A 23,141-nucleotide genomic window follows, 5' to 3' on the forward strand; every position below is an offset into this window, starting at 1 on the left:
CATTTTAGCTTTCATACATTTAAAAAAATGTTTAAAATTGCTTTTTGAACCCTTAAATTTCTATTCTTAAAGAAGGTGTATTAAATAGATTAATTTATCTACTTTCTCGCTCCTTCCATTATGTTGTTTCCCCTTCATGTGTTTATTTCAATTTTTATTGTTTAAGGATGAAAACATTTTGCTTGAAAGGACTTTAGGTCAGAGCACGAAGATGGAATTAGAAACGGTATTCTTCTAAGAATATTCTTAATATTTCTAAGACTCAAATTAAGTCTCAAAATTTCTAAGACTCAAATTAAGAATACAATAAAAAGCTTATTGTGCTAAGTCAGAGTCTCTGTGCTCATCTCTTTTTCACACTTGGGATTGACACCAATGGGAAGAGTAATGATAATTACAGTCTGCCCCTTAACCCTGCTTGCTCCCAGGAACTCCAAGGAGAGCTACTTGTTCAAGATGATTTTTATTTACTCATATATTAATAACATGGGTTTTTTAGTGGCATGGTGCATAGGTGATTTCAGAGTCAAAAACTGAAACCGTGACAAAAGAGTATTGTTTCAGGTTGAGTGGAGTGGGAATGGGAGGAAGGAGCTGGCTCACAAAACACATTACATTTTTTCACAGTCCAACTTGAAAGTTAAGGAGGTACTTATTTCAGAATTTCCCTAGTGTATACGGTATTGAGCTAAAAAATATTCAGAAGGGTTAAAATCCTTCCCCCACGGTAACTCCCAATGTAGACTGGCTCATTATGGTTTCAAAATCAGCCCAGGCCAGAGAAAATTAAAAAGTTAAAGGAGAACTTTCTAGCTTTATCCTGTAGGGAAGAATTTTATTTAAATGATCATTTTATTTAATGAGACTTCTAGTTTGATGGTGCTTGGCCCTGAGTGCATATCAGAATCACCTGAGGAGCTTTAATGGGCCACAGGTGCTTGTGTCTCACTTCAAGAGCTTCTGGTTCAATTGGTGTGGATTCGGCCCAAACACTGGTAGTAAAAGAAAAAAAAGTCTCCCCTGGTGATTCTAATGTACAGCCATGCTTGAGAACCTTTGGGCTACTTTCCCTGGGAGCAAAGGGAGAGCTGAGTTCTGAATTGGCTGATGTGTGTAACTTGAGTTTTTTTTTTTTTTTTTTTAAAGGAAATGCCCCTGAGTCATAATTTGAACTTTTAAAAATAGATATTTAAGTTGGCTTTTGATTCTAGGTTTCAAAATAAATCATTAATAAGAAGCTCATTATTCTCTATTTTCACTCCAAATCTATTCTTGGACCTTCTTTGCTCTGTGCTCTCAGGAGCTGACCTCATGACTGTATCACTCAGCTTCTCTTACCCTCTGGCTTTCAGTAGGCTTTGACTAATGGCCAATGAAACTGCAGGGCAAGAGGAGTGAAGGGTTACGGCATTTATTTCCCTCTTTCACTCCCTCTTAGCTTTGGTAGTGGCTGTATTTCTCTACTGATAGTTCCTTGCCCACAGTCGTAACTATTGCTGGGTTCTGATAATCATTCCTTCTCCTGTCCCCCGGGACTATAGTGGTAACAACTTCCTGCTATTGCTAGCTCAGAAGTGCTTCACCATTCCTTGTTATTAGTCCTGCCCACCCCTCTGTAAGTAGTCTCTTTTATAAGCTCTATTCAATTAAACTCATGGAATGTGATGCCTGTCTACTGCCACATTGAGTCTGGATGTGGTCATGTGACTTGCTTTGTCTAATGAAACCGCCAAATACAAGATAAGCAAGCAAAGGTTTGATAAGTGCACTGAGGCTTGCCCCCTTGGAATGCTGCTACCACCATGTAAGGAACCTGGGCTCTCTTGCTGAAGAGGCCACATGGAGAAGAACAGACGTGCCCCACCAACAGCCCCAGCCAACCACCAGACAAGTGAATGGGGCCATCTTGGATCACCCCACCCAGGCAAGGTCCAGGAAAGGCTTAGAAAAGAACACTCACCCGGTATGTACGTTAATGAGCAATAAAATGGTTGTTTTTTAGAAAACCACTCAGTTTTGGAGTTGTTTATACTTGACAATAGAGAACCACTGCAGTGTATGCTGCATGAGGCTCACCTGCGGATGAAGCCGCCACTGATGGCCATCTGCTCCCGTTCGTCCACTACACGAGCAGGCTGGCTGGCCACCACTCCGTCCTGATTATTGCCCCAGGCTTTTTTGTAAGCATCACTTGATTTAAGCCTATGCAAAAGAGAGGGTGAGTGACAAGGCACAGGGGTGGAGGAGCAAGCTCTCAACAATTGTCACTTCTTCAAGCGAAGAATCGAACCAAGCGAATGAGTTTTAAGTCGAGGCATTAGAGAATACCGATATATCATAATCCAGACCCAAACAGTTGGCCACCACCATGCCTCAGCTACTCAACATTTCACTTCCAATCGAGTCCATTGCAATGGACTGCAATCTTTGTCCACAAGGTTGTTCTTGTTTGGGCTTGTTTTGTGGTTTAGTTTGGATTTTGGACAAGGATTAAGGTAGCTGGAGGACATTTAGTTCTATTTTAGTGATGTGATTATATTTGGAGACACAAAACACACAGAAAAACATACTGGCAGACAGACACAAAACAAGACTGCCAAGTAGAGTGTGCACATCACACCACAGCAACACACTGTCATCAAGAAAACATCCTCAACCAAGTTTTTACACACCATCATGCAAAGATCCCTGTGGAATATTTTTTTTCCAACACGTGTGGAACTAACATTTCCAAATCTCCATGAAGGACATAAAGGATTGGTGGTTGGCCAAGAGTGATGGTCTTTGCGTTGCCTCTAGAGTGATTTGAATTAGATAATATATCGGTACTTCCAAACAGTCACCATACATCCAGAGTTGATGTACAAACCTTTGTCCACAGAGACAAAAAGTAAAAGAAGCATAGTGAAATGAATGCAGGAAAAGAGAAGAGAGAACAAGCCATCTAGCACCAAAAAGGGAAACCCCTCTACGTCTTCTTCATGCACCAGCTACAGGCATGAGTAGAAAGTGAAGCATTCTCATTTAAGCCAAACTACTCCAGAAGTTGACCATTCTCGAAAAAGGCACTAGCAGGACAGTAATAGCCTTCGTGAGGATTTGAAACGCAGGTTCGGTAGCTTCTTTGTTGGGCTGAGGGGCAGGGCAGAGAGTGCTTACAAACTCCTACTTTAAACTATCCTGGGGTCGTAATGGAGGAGAGTGGTTTAATGCTGGTATGGTCTCCATGGGCTGTATTTCACTGAGCTGCCTTGGAGAAAAACTTAAAATCCAGGCATACCTATTGTGCCCAATAGAAACATGTGCAGCATATTTTGGTGAGTGTTGTAATTAAAGGCAATCAAAGATGTTTTTAGGTTCTTTACATAGTAGAAACCATATGCTTTTTAGTCCAAAAACAAGAGACATTCTTTGGTCCCATTTTCGCATTTTTTTTGTAAGACACCGGAATTTAACATTTTATTTTCTTCTTTCGCCAGAGGACCACAGCCATCTATTAAAACTGGCTCTAATACTTGCAGACTGGGGACCAAGCAACCCTAGAGACAAACTGGAAAATTGTACCAATGGAATTTCAGCAACTCCCACAATCAAGTCTATAATGCCGCAGGCCTTAGTGCAGTCAAAATTTATTGCACCAAAGGGCCATGGACCCATTCAATGAAACAAGATCCCCAAACTAAATTTAATAGGGCTTAGAGTCTGGCTTTTTTAATTTTTATTTTTCCAACTCCCCATCTCCTCCCTCCTCAGATTAAAAGAAGTTATATGGACTTTGTGATGTTTTCTGCTATGTCAAATATCTGCTATACCATCTTTGGCAAAGTCAAAGGACTGGGAAGTATGCGTTTCTGAAAGAAGGCAAACCACTGCACCCACAATGCTGCACATAGACTCACATCACTGCCGTACATCTACCATCGTCCCTTGAAACATGCCGAGACAGGGCGAAGCCCTCAGAGAGTCCAGGGCACCACCAGCCACTGCGTTGTGACACATGGTTTTTAAAGCATTATTTACACACAATAGGGAACACCTCAGTCAAGCTTTGAAGCTTAGTTTAGGGTCTCTTGTGCATTAAGGAAATTAGTGACCACTCAAAAGTGGAATTCGTAGGAGCCATCATTTCATTAGAACATTAGAATCCATCCCAGGGGACCCTGCCTTCACCCTTTCTTCACACACAGTTGATGAAGGGGGGAAAATGTATCTGTTGGAATTTATCATGAAATGGATGGAAATCTCACCTGGGGGCAAGTTGCCACTGAAAGGAATATACAGTCAAATCTTGACTAACTGGAATGCTTGGTAATGAGGTGTTTTTTTTTTTTTTTTTTTTTTGATGAATTATATGACTTTCTTAATGAACAGTGGGGCCATGGAGGAAAGTTTTGTTTCATGGATGATGAGTGAATATCTTTGCTAGACTCCTGAGCCACTTTCCTGCCTGAAAGTCTTAAGGTGGAAGACCTGATTGAATCGTTCCTTGGTTATCATTTATATTGATTGCTTGATGGCCTTTTCTGTGAAGATCAACTCTTATTGTTTGGTCCTCATAGATGTGGAAGTTGCAGGAGGATGGAGACTAAGTGAGACAATGTAAACTACCCTGAAAGAAAAACCATTTTACATTTCTGATGTGATTTTTTTCTTTGTTTCTTTTTTGCTAAAAATGGAAGGGAGCAAGAGCATGCAGCTGAGGTTTCCAGTTAGCTAGATTCCAGTTAATCAGGCTTTACTGTAGATCATTCTTTAAAAAGCAAAATTTTTAAATTTTTTTGCAATATGAGCCCCTCCCCCTCCTAAACAGGAAGTGGGATATTTTAAATCAGCCTCAAAGTTTAAAGGATGTGAATGGTCATATAATCTGCTAAAAATGACATCAATTTCTATTCTAAAAGCTAGGATCAGGAGAGCTTTTAGGAAAAAGTCTTCTTTTAAAAGGGGGAGGTGGGAGGGGTGAGGGAGATTGGATAAGGAGTTTAATTTTCCAAATGCATGTTGGGCAATCCACTCATGCATTTCTTTTTCCACCACTAGTCAAATGAGACAATCTTCCAGAACCCTGAGTTTTAGGTTCCTTCCGTTGCAAACCTTTATAACCACATGTCACATTTCTGCTACATTCCAAAAAAGCGTTACAGAACCTTGAGAACAGTTGAATGTTTTGTGACGTTGTGCATGCAAAATCTACACATTTCAACATTTCAGCCAGTGTACAGGCAGATCTTCCAAGGAGAACAATTTGGGAGGGATGGGTCCAATTTGAGTAAGGCTTGAACGCTTCTTGCTGAAGAGCTCATTGCCTCTGTGTTGGGTGCAGCGGCAGCATCTATTGACCAAATTTGGCAACTGGTGGGCAGTAGAAAGGGAGAATCTCTGTCATATTCTCTAATTTATAGAATGCTTCCCTGGGCCAAATTACCTGTTTCTTTTATTTTGGGAAAAATCAAACCTTCACATATGAGTTTCTCATCTTCCAAACTTACCCGCAGCCTTTTCTAAATCTGTAATTTTGACTCTTGGGGTTGGGGAAAAGGAAGTTCCCTGGGTGCCTCTTTCTTGAGGCTAGCCTCTGTCTCAAGGTACACTTTCTGGAAAATGTTGAAACGTTCATCAATAAAAGTTGCTGACAGTGAAGCTTTCACTGTAGTATGCCTGATTTTTAATGCATCAACAGTAACTCCTGCTAATATCATCTATGCTATGAGATGAATGCATTGGAGACGGTATTGATCTGTTCTGCATGCCACATGCTCATCCTGCCTATGAGCTTGGCAGGAATGAGCTTGTCAAGGCTTGGAGATGGGCCTTGGGAAATCAAAGCTTCAGGCAGGCAGGCAGCACCTACTTGTTACAGGGACACACACAAAGCCCGCAGAATTTTCCTAGGTCCGTCAAATTCTTTTCTGCTTCTTTCATGTCCTTATTGATTTGGTCCATCCCTTCCTCAATGCGTTCCAGTTGTTCTGATTAAACACAAGTATTTTATCCCCACAGAATGAAGCAGATGGAAAAGGACAAAGAAAAAAAGACAAAACTTCAGACATTCACTTTGACATTAAAAAAGAAAAAAAAAAAAAGAAAGAAAGAAAACTGGACGCCACAGATTAGAGCTGGTACCCAGTACCTACTTGTTACAAGGACATATGAAAAGGCCACAGCATTTCCCTAAATCTTTTAAATTTTTCTCAGCCTCCTTCATGTCTTGGTTGATATGGTTCATGCCTTCTTCGACACGATCGAGTTGTTCTGGTTAGGACAAAGGGATGACAGTGTGGAATGAATTTTTTGGGGGTCTCCAACAGAACATGAGAAATGACTATGTGAAACAGAATTTGAAAGAGAGATATTACAATGCATTGTCCAAGAGGATGCATTGTTGAAGACTGCTACCGCTGCTCTACACAGGTATGGGTGGAAGGAAACAAACAAAATGATGCTCAAAATATTTTGTAATTCAAACATGATGGGATGGGGTCGAAGGCCTGCTTGATTCTGAGTGTCCAGGAAAACAGCACAGCATATTCGCTTACTCAGGCACCAGTGAAATCCAGGAGAAAAAAAACACGGTGTTAGTTTATGTTTTAGGCATTCCAATTTAACGCTACTAAAGAAAGTATCTGCTTCAACTTTAAAATATCTCCATCTTTTGGTTTTTAAGCATCCTCAACCAGATAAGGGTAGAAAATAGAATCCATTTTCTTCTTTGGAGACAACAGCAGCAGCAGCAATCATAAGCAATGGGTATGGAACTCTTTTCTTCCCCTAGCAGTGGCTGTCTAGCCAGAGGTAGCCATGGTCTGCACTTGATTGTGCATATGTGATTCATAAAAGCTGTTTAAAAAAAAAGAGTAACATCCACACAGCAACACTGTAAATCCTGGAACACTGCAATTCCCCTCTCATCCTATGACTTAATTGCTATGAATGTTTTGGAAGGGATTTCACTTCTCTGTCCCCTGATTTCCAAGTCTATAATGGGGGGCATGCTCTAAGCCCAGGCAGAGAGCAGGGAGAATGAATGTCTCTTTGGAAGTAGGACGATGAATTGGAACATAGGACAATATGGTGTCACTGCTGCCAGCATAGCTGACCTTAGTGTATGTAAGACATAGATCAATAGTTATAAAAATGAATCATACTTCTCGGTCGCCAAGGTTACATATACCAACTTGATTAATTTTTTTGAATTGTGTCACCAAATTGAGATAACAATTGAGTTCAATGAAAGGATTTTTAAAACAGCTTTTAAAAGACCATTCAAGGAAGGCAGCAATGGATGTCTTGGCTGTCTAATTACAAAACCTAATTACATTTCCATTCCTCTTTTCATCTGTATTTTCATGCATGCATGCCTATGCCTCCTGGAATAAAGGCATGCCTACAATACAACTGATAAGTACATTTCCAGCCTAAGGGCATACATCATCAAACACAATTTCACATTAAGTTATACAGTGGAAATTGTGCTTCCAAAAAAACTAAGATATATTCACTAGTGACCCAAACTGCCAGACTGTGAATTTGGAAAATAAAAGCCTATTGTGTTTTCTTTCATGAGGCTAAAGAACAGAATTCAGTTCATGAGGAATCTGCTATTTCTCCTATGCTTTTGAAATGACAGGTGAAAACAAAATTTCGTTGTTTATCCAGCATCGAATACCTGGAGGAGATAATAAGGTAGTGCAGAAGAACTTTTGCTGACTAAATACAGGCACAGTGACGGCTTTAAAAAAAAAATCTGCTAAATATAGCTGGGCGTGGTGGCTCATGCCTGTGATCCCAGCACTTTGGGAGGCCGAGGCGGGCAGATCACCAGAGGTCAGGAGTTTGAGACCAGCCTGGCTAACATGGTAAAACCGTGTTTCTACTAAAAATACAAAAAAATTTCTGGGCATGGTGGCATGCGCCTGTAATCCCAGCTACTTGGGAGGCTGAGGCAGGAGAATCGCTTGAACCTGGGAGGTGGAGGTTGCAATGAGCTGAGATTGTGCCATTGCACTCCAGCTTGGGCAACAAGAGTGAAACTGCATCCCAAAAATAAAAATTACAATTAAAAAAATTTTTAAAAAGGGCATATATATATATATATATACACGCACACACATGGCAATCCCCTACATTCGAGAAGATGTTTTTCTTTTCTAAGGATTTCACTCCAGTTTCCTTTTAAGAATGCAATAAATTAGTCTCTAGATCAAGGTAAATATTCAAGTGCAGGGACTGGTGTGGGGAAAGGAACTCATCATCAGATGAAGAACCATTATATGTACAGACAATAGGGATGCCAAATCCCAATCGAGTAATTGCTAATGGCCTCTGGGAGTACAAGCTTGAGATGGATTGCAGCAGGCATCTGGGCTCAGGAGGAGAGATGCTGCCCCCAGCTAATGACAGCTGAAATAAGCATAGATTATGGCATGGGGACACATATGCAATTATCTGTCCTTCTTGAGGAGTTTCTCCTAAGTTACAAAGCAAGTTGACAATTTTTTTTTTTTTTTTGGCCAAAATATCAACTCTCTGACAAGATATTAGGGACCCATCCACTGTGCTTCCAGAGATTAGGAGGTAACATATATATGTGAATTGGTGCACAGGTATTGGACCCATGAATTAGATAATTGATATTAAAAAGGGAAAAAGAAACAAGCACGTCTAAATCCTTATTTCAGAAAGCTGGGCTCTGCCATCGGTTACCAGCTTAATTTGGCAAAGTTTTGACTAAAAGAGAAAACTCTGAAGCTGAATTTGATTCAGAAAACTATTCGGAAAATAGTTGATTCAGAACACTATTTTATAACTATCAATATCAGTTGAATATACATTTATATATGAATTCTAAGTCAAATCTTTAATTTAAAAAATATTGTGGAATCATTTTGTTGCAGAAATTCTAGCAATAATATTAATTTTTAGAGTGTACTGAGTTATGTTTGTGGAGACGTTTGGCATATTGGGACTTCACGGCACTTCAGTGATTTCTGTGAAGATGCTTTTCAGGAAATGCTTAAAAGCATCTCATTCTGGGATGGACAGCAGCATCTCTGAGGCTGATGCAACGCACCATCCAGTGTTGACTGCTTTTGATCTCCCTAAGCTTGTTTTCTGGCTGGTTTCTGTTTATTCTTGGGGGCTGGGAGGAGAATAACAGTAGGGAGGGGGTCTTCAGGTAGGTGACACTATATGTTGGGGCCAGAGCTTGGGCTTTCTTTTGCCATGATATTGGATCACTGGATATTTGTGATAGATCCACCAATGACAGGATCCTCAAGAATCTATATTAATGTTTTCCATTAATATTTTTCCAATGACTGGTGGAAACAAAATTTCTACTAATCTCTCCTAAGTAAGCCAACATGGGGCCCTTAGTATTCTCGACCTAGTAAAAAATCAGTAGAAGAATAGTAAGCATTAATACTATTTATCTAGTATGCAGCCTTCATGAGTATATCCAGTTACAAGATGCTGCCTCTATGAATTTCATTTTTCTTAGCATTTATGAACATATAGAAATTTATCTAAATTTAAATAGCCCTATGTGGCTATCATGACTAAGTACAGCCTTAGTCATTCATAACAGTTATTGGTGAGTGAACTTTAGCTAGAGAGATGGTTTTTCAAATGCCACCTTGTAGTGCCATGAACCTTTTAAGACAGCCGACTCTCTGGACAGGGATTTACTTTGTCTTTCTTCTGTCAGACAGTAGTCAAATATTTCACTGTTTAGTTTGGAGTTGATCCCAGGAGATTTTCCCAAGAGTCACATCTTCAGCATCAGAACAGACATACAATTCAGCAAAGACCAGCAAAAGGAACAAGAGATATGCAGGTAAAAGCCCACATTAGTGCCAAGGTCATTTGGGGACTTCCCTTGGTGACAAATTTTCTAGAGGAATGAAAGTCCCAGGGCTCAGTATGTTTCCAGGGCTGGTTGTCATGCTCAGTGCTCCTTGGTGTCTCCCGATACCTGGGTATAAAGCAAGAATTCCATAGGAAATTTCCTAGTGCAATCATTTAACTGGACAACCTGGAATGGCCTGGCCTGACCCAACAGTGGTTGAGATGGTTCTTTAGAAGGATGGCTGTTTCTTGAGGTTCCCGTGCTGCTGTGAGGTAGAAATAGTCAACACTTTTGGTGCTCACGCATAAACGAAATTAGTAGAGCATAACTGAAGAGAAATTTCAAAGCAGTTACTGATCTAAACAATTAAAGGCAAAATTAAAATGCATTTATAATGGCAATGAAGGTAGCTGTTGACATGCTCATCTGTCAATTAGAAAGGTCCTTCTGGGTCCCTACTGCCTAATTAAAAAAAAAAAAGGTCCTAAGCTTCTATTATACTATAAAGGAAATGTGTACCATTTAAGACCGGCCAGAAACCACCCACTTTCGGGGGTTTTACAGTTGCATGTTTCTCATCAGTGTCTATCTACTCACCACACATCTGGTAAAACCCAGTCTATCCTTGTTTAATTGAGGAATTCAGCATTTACTGTGGTATGGCCATAATTGAAATGTCTTAGCCGAGAACATTAAGTGTCTCATGGGGAAATCTGTCAAACAGACATTCTATTCTGCTTTGTTTCTCAGAGAATAATACATAGGTGATTCTGGAGATCATTTGTGCTAAAGAATATATATTTTTGCATTTTTATGAAGATTTCAGCAAATTATATCTCTAGATTTTCTTCATCAAAGTGCAATGCAATTTATCACTCATGTAAGCCTATTATTCATGTTTTCTCTTTTTGGTTCCAGGTTTGTACATATTCTTTTCCATGTCTTTATGTCAGTGCTTTATTGTTTGGGGGGAAAAGGCTCTATTCTAAATCTTTCCTGAGTCTACCCTCCATTGCAATGTCTCTTTTTCCACCCACATCAAGTTACAAATTATTAACTTAAAAAATTCAATAAGGTGAAACTGCTAATGAGTGTATATGTTTCAATTTTGCACTGGAAATCAGGTACCACTCCTCTATTGGGCACCTGTTGTTTAGTTATTTTTTTAAAAGCAATGACTTGCTGCATCCTGAGTTTCAAAGCCTGGGACATTGTTACACAGATCCAGCCAACAAGTCACATAATAATAACAAACCCATTTGGGGAGTTCTGAAGGCTTCCATTGCCACTGCAATATCGTCAACATGGAACTCTAATAGACTTTGTTATTTGTGCACAACTTTTGACAATTTGTATTGGGAAAATTGAAGGAAAAACGTTGGGGTTTATGTTCAACTTTTTTTTCAAACTTTTTTCTCCATTTTTTTTTTAATCAATTGGTATATATTTATTGAAAAAGTTTAATACAAATAAATAATGTAAAACCGAAAGTCCTTATGTGACAGCCAGATGCCTCCAGCTCTGCAACTATGCAGCCTGCCACAGTGTTTACCCTGAGGCCAGGCTCCTCCTGGGATGCTTCAAGCCAATGGCTGAGCACAATGGGCTACTAGTGCTAGAACATTTCTGCCCAACACAGGGCTCCTCTAATCAGCAAACTTTGCTCTCGGGCTCCCCATCGGCCTGGCTGAGGGCTTCTCAGAGCAGTACCCATCTACTTTTATAGGCGTCAGACCTGCTTCATAGTCTGAAGGCTGTCTCTGCCTGCTCCCGCCCACTCTCCCCTTGACCTATCACAGACGTTTCCCCAATAAATCTCTTTTGCTTCTAATTGCCTCCTGGCATTTGCTACCCAGGGGACCCTAAATGAGGTATCTTCCTCCAGTCCCTTCCTGCTCCCACCCCAACTCCACAGAAGTCAGTAAATAAAGATTTACCTTATGTATTATATTGGTGGCAGAACAATTCTTTTATGGCCGTACCACAATTAATTGGGTTGGTCTCCCCACCGACAGATACTTAAGTTGTTTCTAGTCTTACATTATTATGAGTAAGCCACATGCATTTTACTTCATATAACTGTAAATGTATATCTGCACTGTAAAATTCTAGGAGTGGACTGTCTTGGTCAAAGATGGGTGCACTTTAAAATGTGAAGATATTATCAAATTATTCTTTAAGACATTTGTGTCAGCCTACAGTGCCTAGCTGTGGAATAAGAGTTTCTGTTTTCCCAACATATTCACAACACTGGTTATTATCATTTTTAAAAATTTATGCCAGTCTGCTCTAAAAAGTGGTATCTTGTCCTTGTTGGTGATTAGAGCATAGTTTCATACATCTGTGATGACGTCTTATTTTACATCCATTTTTCCTTTGGGTTGCTGCCCTTTTCTTTGATATGCAAGGGCTCTCTGAATTTTAGAAGTGCCTTCTTTCTGTTATCTGTCAGGCACCTTCCCCCACAGCTTGAGATTTATGCTTAGAGTTTATTTAAGGTTTCCTGTGTTGTGAATACATTGTACATTTTCATCTTTGCCATTACAAAAAAATAGCCATGACTCCAAAAAATGTTCTAATGCTTTTACAAAGTATGAATAAAAAGAAAAAAACTTTGCAGAAATCTGTTTATTATGATAAGAATTCAGAACGGAATCAGGTAACTGACTTGTGGCTAGAATTACGTACAATCTCACCATAAGGCTAGATACATTGAGATGAAGAAAAATGATGATATTACCCTTTTTAGTTTCCATGTTAGGTATAGAGATGCTATATTAAAAAGCTGGCTCTCTGATTTTCCTTGCTTCTAGCATTTCTGTAATAATCTTTAAAACAGGCCAAATGTTGCAATTGGTTCAATGTTCTATTTTCCAGATAATTTCCCTCAGGTTATATTCTGTGAAAAACAGCTCCCAGGTATTTAAGAAATACCCATAGTGACTTGAAAATCAAAACTACTAGATACTGAATTGGGATGGTCAAAAGAAGTAGACAACATGATATGCCATATGCTCATTCTATCTACATATTATAAGAAGAAAACCAAATTTATTGGGAAAGTTTAGGGGCAAGGATAATAAGAAAATTCTTACACTGTCCAAAATACTATCATTTAAAAAAAACAAACAATGGCTTTTGCCTTCAAAATTCTGTTACCCCAACATATATAACAGAGATAGTGGTATCACTGATTCACTCATGAAGAACGCCTCAACATTTCCATACGTTTACCAATCTTTTCAACAGAGAAAGAAAAAAAGCAAGATGAAAAATCTAGAACCCTCATATTCGTGTACGTGTGTAACACATGTCAAAGCGACCATCTGCGTATGCACAAATAATTTTAAAATGCACATTATTCAGAAGAGGAATTGTTCTTACTGAAGAAATCTGAACTTACCTCCTTGTTCATCCAACATAACCAAAGTCCTGATACCAGCATCTTTACTCTACATTCCAATAACGGTAGCAAAGTTGAAAAGGAGTTAGAGAGAGAAAAGAGAGAAAGAGAAATCAGTAAGGGGACAATTAGCCCTAGAAATGGAAAATGAAGAAGGACCAAAAGAAAAAAGGGAGGAAGTATGACAAGAGCCCTGAGGGGTTATGGAGGGATAGAAGAATGGGCCAGCTGTGGACTTGATCTACCAGTGATGCTTTAGGCAGAATGAGGAAATGGAGCACTGTCTCCATGGGGTAGGGCTGGGGTGGGGCCTGTATGAAATCGGAATACGCATACTTCACATTATACTGTAATTTTATATTTGGAAATAAACGTGTTTACAGTTTTTATAAAACCAATCACAGAAAGCAAACCTTTGGAAATCTTCTAGTCTAAATGTTCTTCTTTGGCACGATCTATCAGAAAGTCTTCATCAGTGAAACTGGGGAGGGATGCCCCATGGGAAGATGTGCAAGAATGTTGGTGGTGGGGGTTGAGGTTTTTAGGTTCATCAGAAGAGAGCATGGCTTCACAAAGGTTGGGAAACACAGCTCAAAAGGAAACTCACTCTCCAATTTTTCTCTCTCTATAGAGAGGGTCTGCAGTATTTAGAATGGGTTTGAGATGAGAAATAAGGGCTCCAAGTTCTGAAATCTAATATTCTGCATAATAATCTAGTGTGAGCAAAGAATTCCTTTACAAGTTTTACAGAAGTTCTTCTGTGCAGGAGAAGTCTTTAAAAGGCATCCCTCATCTCCTTATTGTTCAAATAAACCAAATACGACCTGAACCATGGGCAGGAAGGGAGTGGGAGTTGGTGGGCAGGAGAGAAGGAACAAAGATATCTGTATCACTCATACTTAAGAATCCTCATTTCTAGAAAGCCTAATCAGTTAATGCCTTCCATTTTACAGGGCGACTGTTAATGGGTATAAAATGGCATTGCTTACAGTTTGGATGAATTGGTTTTTCAAGTAAAGCTCATGGTACCCCCAGAAGAAATTCTAAGCTAGGACCTCTCTCATGGTGCTTATTTTCCACTGATGTACTTTGAACTGAGAAAGAAAGAGAGAGATACTAGTGGAGGCCAACAAAGTGCTTTTAAAAAAAAATAGTATTTTAACACTTAAATTTCAATAGTGCTTCCGAAAAATAAAATACTGAAAATGATTTCTGTGAGCTTTTATAAACTGACCATTTTAGAGAATGTGTGCAGTTAAATCTCCAGGACACAAAAGCCTACCTTGCCTTTGAGCACACTTTGATAGGCTTTAGTGGCAAAGTCAGGATGTGGTATGGACAGGGCTGACCCCGGATGGCCTCAGGAGTCCTTGACAGCACAGACTCTGGAGCCAGACTCTGGGCTGGAATGCTGGTGATTTCATTTCCTAACTGTGGAGCCTTAGGCAAGTGTCCTGATTGTTCTGTGCCTCCTTTCTCTCCTTTGTAAGACAGCAATGACAATAGTTAATACCTCATTGAGGAGGTATGTGCGTTGAACAAATTAATATGTGGAATGTGCCAGAATGGAGTGTTTCTAAAATAAGTGTTTCTAAAATAAATATATTCAGAAAATGCATCTATAGCAGGCTATCTAGGCAAACTAAAAATATCATCATTATCAAGTATCTGAAGCTTCTAGACCACTACTTTTCAAACTGGAATGTGCATATGAATCCTCTGCGCATGAATCATCTTGTAAAATGTAGATTCTGATCCCGTAGGGCTAGGGTAGAGCCTGGGCTTTTCATTTCTAACAAGCTCCCTAACATGTGGAGCTGGTTCAGGGACATACATCGAGTAGCAAGGTTCTAGACCACAAAAGACATTTCAAAATATTTTCTTTAAATGGGTTGTAAATAGGCTTTTGTCTGTACTAGCCTGTATTTTAATGATTTATTTGCTCTTTTCTGCATTCTTGCTCCATTTCTTGTGAGATGAAATTATAAAAGGCAGATGGCTATTCGGGCATAGGGATGTGACAATGCAGGTTCTGCTGGGGCAGAGGCATCTCGGACAGCACTTTCTCCTCGAGGGCCCAATCAGGCCACACATGAAATCTTTGCTCCATTCTACTGGGGACAGTGGTTGGGAAAAACGTTAGTGATTTTAGTTTGGTCAGTCCAGCCCTCATCTATTTACACTTTCTTGATATTCTATTATACCCATTTATTTTTATGTGGAGCCCTGCAAGTATAATTGCACATTTGTCCAATTTGGTGCTGAATGTTTTAACACTAGAATGATTCACGGAACTAATTTGAGGGAGCAAGAGTTTTTTAGGTTGCCCCAATTTGGGAGAACAGAAGCAGAGAGCACTGATGTGGGAGTCAGGAACACTGGGTTGTGCTCTTAGCTCAGCCAGCAACCAGTCATGAGACCCTGGAAGAGACATCTGGCCTTCCAGAATGTTTCTCCACGTTTAAGATAAGGATAGGGATGCCGAGTAAGATTGAGAAGATTGAGTGGTTGATAGGTTGGTTAATCACTCACAGGCTCCTTTTTACTTTTCCTTCCTTCCTTCCTTCCTTCCTTCCTTCCTTCCTTCCTTCCTTCCTTCCTTCTTCCTTCCTTCCTTCCTTCCTTCCTTCCTTCCTTCCTTCCTTCCTTTCTTCCTTCCTTCTTTCCTTCCTAGTTTATTGAGCCTCTACTCTGCTCTAGGCACTAAGGATAATGGGTAGACAAATGCATGACCTCTCAAATGTGTTCCTTTGTTTGTGAGACAATTTGGTCAGGTGGGCAGAACCAGGATCTAGGAGTCATTACTTCTGAATTCTAGACCTATCTTCATAATGCTAGTGCTCTAAGGTCACCTGTTCTGTGTCTCAGCTTCCCAGCTGTCAAATGGGGACAGTAACTGCTCCCTCATAATTTCTCACAGTAGTTATGAGGGTAAGATGAGCCTCAGAGGGTCCAGCCTCTCAAGGTTCACCTGTATGGGAAGCTGACACCTCCATGAGTTCAGGAAATAAGACGTTGAGTAGAATCTCAATCCATTTAGAATGAGCTGCTTTGTTTCCTTAGATCCTTTTGTGTGTGTGTGTGTGTGTGTGTGTGTGTGTCTGTGTGTGTGTGTCTGTGTGTGTGTGTAATTCTCAAAGAAAAATAATGATTGTAAGAGACGCTGGTGGAAGAGAAGTGTGATGTGTAAGAACTTACACTCTGAACTCAGATAGACCTGGGTTTTAACTTCATCTCTGCCGTATATACCTGTGTGTCTCAAGCAAGCTACTTAACCACTGTGTACCTCAAGTTCCTCTACAGTAAAACAGAGATCAAAGTAGTAGTAGAAGGAAGCTGACAAAGATTGAATTAGGTAATGTACATTTGATGACGATGACAATGATAGCTCCAAGCACAGTACCTGGCACATTTCACCTCGGTACATGTTAGAACTTGCGTTTGGCTCCACTCTTTTGCTGACAGCTTCTATTAAAAATAACTAGGTTGCTTTTGGGGGGAGCTAGAAGCTTAAGGAGATGGGCAGGGATAGAGACATGATTTCAGGGAGGCAGAATATTACTTTCTCTTATTCCTTAAATAGTATTATGTTTTAGTAGCTAGGAGTGTGAGGAGGTGGTTCTATTTTTATCTTAGCTCAATTCTTAGTTTCTGTTTGAGATTGCTGGGAAAATCGCCTACCTAAAAACAGGGGAGTTGGAGATACGAAGGATTACTTTTTCTTTTCCATTTCTTTCTTTTCTCTTTTATTTCTCTATTTTAATTAAAAACATTTTTTTTCCAGATGAACTAAGACAATCTTTATAGAACGTTTCGAATCTTTCTTTTGCCATTCTGAGATGCTTTTCCCAAAGTCTAAAACATTTGAACCAAAACTAGAACACTCCAGGCACTCTCTCCAAAAGACCCCACATCTGCATATCTGAAAAGGACTGCTCAACCTGATTTTTCTCATTTTTAGCGGAAAGTCTGGCATACACCGCTGTAGAATGCTTATTCTCTTTGCATGGCCAAAGTGTCTTGAAAGTCTTGAAAGATAAGCTGGCATAAAAAGAAGGATGCTAAAACATTCATGAAATATTAGCTGTGCAATAACCACTCCATGGAAGTTGTGTGGCGTCTCTGAATTGACCTGCCCTAAGGCTGTGGGGCTTTTCCTGGGCTTCATTTACATCAGCCAAGGCGCTGATGTGCAGACTCGATTTCCTGCATTTAGCATTAGCAGAGTTAACTTTTTTTCCTGGAATTAAATACTCCCTCCTTAAGGATACCTTAATGAGTCTCTTACCAGAATCAGTTGTTCCCTCCCCTATGCGCCTAAGGCAAATATGCCCTTGAATTTGCAGAGCTACTTACATATCTGTTTCCCGGCAAGATACCAGTTTACATCTCCCTTCCTATCCCCAGAGTTAGGCATTCTGTGAGTATTTGTTGAAACGCATTCACCAAAAGAGAGTTCCTAACTCCAGGCTGAGAACCAAGTGCTACATGATTTCTAACCTTTTTACCTATCTATGGCATTCATTTTTTCTGAACTTTCTCCACTCACCTCTGTGTAGTTTTACATTACCCTTGAAATGTTGATAACGATGACTATTAAAAAGCAAGGCCCCACCCCTAACCACGGCTACACCCTGGAGTCTATTAAGGATGGTGTAAAGTTGTATATTCCACTGAAAGACAGATTGTTTGCCTTAGGCAGACTTCACAAGTTTAGTAACCTTTCCTGTCTTTGAGACTGAATTTCAATAAGGATTCAGCTCAATTCAAATTATATGGCACTGTCAAACCTTGGGATCATGAGTAAGATCCTGGTGCTTCAATCCTCAGGTTTTCCAAATGATTTCTGCCCTTGATGAATATTTAATGCAGATTCTCTTTAGAGAACGTCCTTTTTGATTGAAAAGCAGAATATCTTCTAAATAGCCAATGTCCTAGACACCAGGATGTTTGACCATAAATATAAAATAACCCAGGAGGAAGTAAGAGCAAATCAATCTACTCTAATAACACTTTGCTCACAATTTCCTAAGCATGGAGAGTCTAATAGCCTCCTCTCATTTATTAGAGGCAGGAGATAGCTTCCATCTCTTTTGCTCCTTGTTCTAAGATGTAGCTGCCTGCTTGATTGAAAAATGCTTTAGGAGAAACAAAAACATATGATTCGAGAATCCTACTTCAATCAATAAGCTTTTGAGAAATTTTCCCCTAGAATAAATTAGAGCAGATACTCATTTTTGAAGACTGGCCGACATGGCTTGCAGCTTAAGAAGATACATGAAAAAGTGATCATGTCTCAGACTCTGATGTGTAAGGGGTCAGTTCAAGGTGTGCGCTCTGATTCATTTGTTTTGCTCCTTTCCACAGTCTAGGCAGCATTTCAACATTGCACAGGCAGGCAAATTAGTGACAGTTCTGATATTTCGGAAACTTATATCAGATGTGCACACACGTAAGCAAAAAAAGAAAAATGGGATTGGAGGCTATGGTTGAAAGCCATAAGGATGTATTATGATAATAATGTAATAATATACAATCAAATAAATATCTCGGTTGATTTCTAGGCTCCCTTCAGGTTAACTTCAGAGCTCATGTAGGCATATTACTAAGATGGGCTTCTTTCATTTTTCTTCCTCCTGAAAACTTGAGAGAGAATAAGTCCATGCTAAGACTCTTGCCTGCACCCCTAGATATAGAATATCTACCTCTTTCTTCATCCTCAAGTATTTCTGCATGAGCAGCAGCGTTCCCTGGACTGTGCAGATAAAATATTGCTCTTCACTTAGACAGAATGCTGCTTCCCTGTACTGAGGACCTGCTTTGCTAGGGCTGCCTTCCGGTGTGGCCCGTTTGTGCCACATTGCAGGCTCGAATTATCATTTTGGGGGATAACAGATTTTGTTATGTGCACCCCACCCTCCCACCCCCCGCCCCACCCACTTGCCAGGCTTCCTAGGGAGTGCATGCTTGCCACCTCCTTCCCACTCCTCCAGTGGCAATTCACATTTAGCCACATCTCATTCCTAGGTGAGAAGCTGAAGCTACAGAAATAAGAGAAGGAGGACATTGGCTCCTAGAGTGTGAGAGGCGGCTGCCTTTGCTTTTACCCTTTGTAAAATTTATCTTTTCTTCCCTTTCATGTTGTTGCATACGCAATTTATAACATGAGGGGAGTAGGCTCATTTAATCATTCTGCCAGAGAAAGCCCAAGATCTCTAAAAACCATAATCACACATGTATTTATATACCGATAAGCAGTTTCAAAGCACAGCTAAAACAGCATCTCACTGAATAAAAACTATTAGGCTTGTTTTATTAGGTTAAGATAAATATAGTCCAACCCATTCTTTTTCCACTTCATCTCTCCCATTGGGCAAGTTCAATTAATCCATTTATTCTGCCTGGCCGACTGCTGCTCTACCAAATTGGAATGAGTGAGGTTTATGATTGCAAGTGCCCTTTTGATTCCATTATTGCTATTTGCCCCATTTTACCCATTTAAAGATAGTTTGGGATTCATTAACCCTGCCTCGCAAATGGATGCTCAATCCAGACAGGAATATAAAAAAGCTTCTGTATTTATATTATTGGACTTGATATTTCCCTTTGTTAAAGGGTTTTCCTATTTCTTTTTCATAAATTTTAGTGCTTGACTTTAAATAGAACAATTTCTAAAAATGATACACCTATATGCATACATATTTTTAAAAGTCATATATGTGGCTAAAGTTAGAACAGAATCTCAAGATTAGATGTAATTTATAGGCACCAAAATAATTACAAATAAAGTTTTATGTAGATAATTCCTTTGTATATTAAAAATTGCTCTGATTTGCTTAAAGTGATACAATCTTCTGTGATTTCTTGAGAGCACTGACTTGGAAATTCTATTATTCTCTGCTTCCCAGACCAGACTACAGAGGTGGCTTGGGCTGGGAAGGAGGGCGAAGGTGTCTTCATGGCTATCTGGCAACTTCAATACAGCATCTCCCTCATTCTGAGCCTTTCTGATAGGCTACGTCCACACTGGAATCTAGGGGATCATGGCCTAAGGAAACATAATAGCAACTAGGAAAGGATATATCAGCATAAGGGATTTGTTTCTTTATCTTAAAATACTGTCACTTCTTACCTCTTCAACCAGTTGCAGCATACGACGGGTGCTTTCCAGCGACTAAGATTTAAAAAATAAACAAACATAAACTTTGAGTGCAGGATCCAGAGATCTTGGAAAATCAGAAATACTTTATTTACTTGAGAAACACAAACGGTCTCTATCACATATTCTTTTCAGTTGGCAAGTGAAACACAAAACGTCATTACATTTTCAAACTGTTTCCTGTCAGGCTTTTTACATGATCAGATTCCCTAAAGCAATTACATTAAAGCTTATCTTCAGAAAATCAAAACCATATGAAGCTGATCTTGATATCAAAGACGAAGTAATCTGGAGAAGATAATTTTGCATGCTCAGAATGCATGAAAAATTATCTCAAATACTCAGAGGACTAATTTGGCCTCCCTGGGCCAGGAATATTAAATTTTAAACACGAACATAATTTTTCATGAATCGAGATGAATATAACATCAAGTTTCTTACAAAGCTCCGAGAAACACAATTGGAAGTTCTTATCAATACAAATTAAGTTGTCGCCTTAGGGTGAAAAAAATCAAGCATGTTTGAAGATAATAATAATTATCTTCATCCTTAGGTAAGAAAAAATGAGACGGAAAGGCTGAGCTCTGCAATGGTCCCCCGGGCGCGGCGTTGTCACTTTTTTCTCAGTTCTTTTGAAACGACTAGAATCCAACAACCAGTGTGATTTCTCAAAGCTTTGCTTTTAACTGACAAACTTATTTTGAACAAGATTCTGCAGGGACCTGAAGGATGTTAACTTCCCTGGAAGAGCTGTCAGCCGGCTGCTTTTTGAAATAGAATGGCTGCAAGCAGCAGTCTGCTGGTAAAGGTTTAACTACCCGGTATCTGGGAAAAATATACGAATACATACATGTATTCAAGTTTATTATTTTACTGATAGAAAGGATGAATAGCACAAAATTTATAAATAATAATAAAATATACAATACTCTCTTTATTGTAAATTCCACATAGCCAATTGATTCTCACAGAAAGCTTTTACTGATTTTTGCTGAACTTTTGTGTCTATAGCTAACCATGTGATGAACCAGAGTAGTTCTGACATGAATGTTGGTTGGATATTTTCATTTATACTAACGGGTAAGAAGAAAATGAAACAATGAAGGCATGTGTTGGAATTGTACTCATTTGTGAATGACCAAAAGGATTTCTTTGCCTTAGAGAATCATAATTTTCAAATACTGGAAGATTTCCTCTTTTTGTGTTATTCATAGTATAATGGCTGCAGACATACATACTTTTAACTTTAATCTCATTATTAATATTTTCTCTACTTTTTAAAGTCTAGACAATCAGCAAAACGATAAGTCAAGCCCTGATCTGCAGTATTTGCAGATTCTTGGGTTATAAATACTGTTACTCTGTCTGATTTTTAAATTTTTAAATATTTTTAGAGATGGGAGTCTCTCTATGTTGCTCAGGCTGGTCGTGAACTTTTGGCCTTCGCAGTCCTCCTGCCTCAGCCTCCTAAGTAGCTGAGATCACAGGTGAGAGCTGCTGTGCCCAGCTCTGCCTGATTTTAAGCTACAACTTCATATTACTGATCATGAAGTTGGAAAGATACATGGTAACACATTATTATACCTTATTTCCACCCTACAGATAAAATGGATGGATCTCAAGATCATGGATAATAGTAAAATGTAGCAAAATAATTAGGAAGTGATGAAGTTTGAGTGTTTATTACTTTTGATTTTAATAGAATCTATCTAATTGTCAGTTTATATAATTCAATTTTAATAATGGCTGCATTTAGCAACCAGCTTGCAAAGTTCCCGAAAATGTTAATAATCTGTTCTCAGAACTGAGCCTTCTCCAGCATAGCACTGAATTGAGGCACCCAAAGACATTGCTTTCTTTTCTTAGAGGACCTTGACTTCTCAAGATTTCTAGAAATTGAGAGTTAGGGCTAAGACGTTAATTTGTATGCAGCTTTTATAATCAACTCATTCTGGTCCACAGAAGCCTCAGGTGTACAGAAAATCAAAGTCATATTACTTTTTCTAAAAGAAATTGAGACATTGAAAGAAAGGCTTTCCCTACCTGAACCTGAATAAGACAAACCACTCAGGCCTTCATCTTTTGCCTGCCTTCCTAGGTCTCCACTCCTTACCTCATCAGCCAACTGGTCAGCCCTTCGCTGCATCTCCTCCAGCTCATTGCGCATGTCTGCGTCTTCGGCCATGGTAGCGGTGGGGAGTGGCTGGGCGCCTGGGCTGGGGGGTCAGTGACGGGTTTGGCCCTGGACCTGGGAAGAAGTAGATTTGAAAATATGAGAGCTTATCTATGTTCATGTAGGTGTGTGCAAAGACCAGAAAATCTAAATGGCCCATACTCAGTCCACATGACTCAGTTTTCTGATCTGAAAGCCATGCTCAGACAGGGGTCAACAGAATTGTGCTGTTTCTCCGAAAGATGCCACAAATACATACTTGCCAATTCTGCTATGGAGATAGACACCTATCTACCTATGAAATATTTTTAAAGAGACAAACTACCCAAGGGTTGGGAATGATGAGGTTGGAGGGATGTGGTTTGGGGTTAGTGTACTTTTATCATCACATTTATTTATTTATTTATTTATTTATTTATATATTTATATAGCTCTATTAAGGTATAACAGATATACAGTCCACCCCACATATTTGAAGTGTACAACTTGAGAAGTTTTGACATATGTATACACCCAGGAAACCATGACTGCAATCAAAACAATGAACATAGCCATTACT

At 39.4% G+C, this 23,141-nt stretch overlaps 1 protein-coding gene across 4 annotated transcripts in view; it reads right to left on the reverse strand.

Moving 5' to 3' along the window:
• SNAP25 (synaptosome associated protein 25) overlaps positions 1-23,141 on the reverse strand; it is an 88,440-nt gene that overhangs the window by 9,057 nt on the left and 56,242 nt on the right. For 2 of the 4 annotated variants that reach the window (XM_032142148.2, XM_058433271.1), the window contains exons 2-6: positions 22,523-22,657; positions 20,383-20,424; positions 13,251-13,299; positions 5,852-5,969; positions 2,077-2,202 (exon numbers count right to left, since the gene is read on the reverse strand). In XM_032142148.2, the coding sequence (XP_031998039.1) occupies positions 2,077-2,202; positions 5,852-5,969; positions 13,251-13,299; positions 20,383-20,424; positions 22,523-22,594 (407 nt within the window). In that variant the 5' untranslated portion in view covers positions 22,595-22,657. Of the gene's footprint in view, positions 1-2,076; positions 2,203-5,851; positions 5,970-6,134; positions 6,253-13,250; positions 13,300-20,382; positions 20,425-22,522; positions 22,658-23,141 lie in introns of all 4 variants that reach the window. The other 2 variants (XM_032142150.2, XM_032142151.2) reach the window with 1 other exon arrangement.

This window comes from Hylobates moloch, unplaced genomic scaffold (assembly GCF_009828535.3).
Source record: "Hylobates moloch isolate HMO894 unplaced genomic scaffold, HMol_V3 SCAFFOLD_21, whole genome shotgun sequence".
NCBI lineage: Eukaryota > Metazoa > Chordata > Mammalia > Primates > Hylobatidae > Hylobates > Hylobates moloch.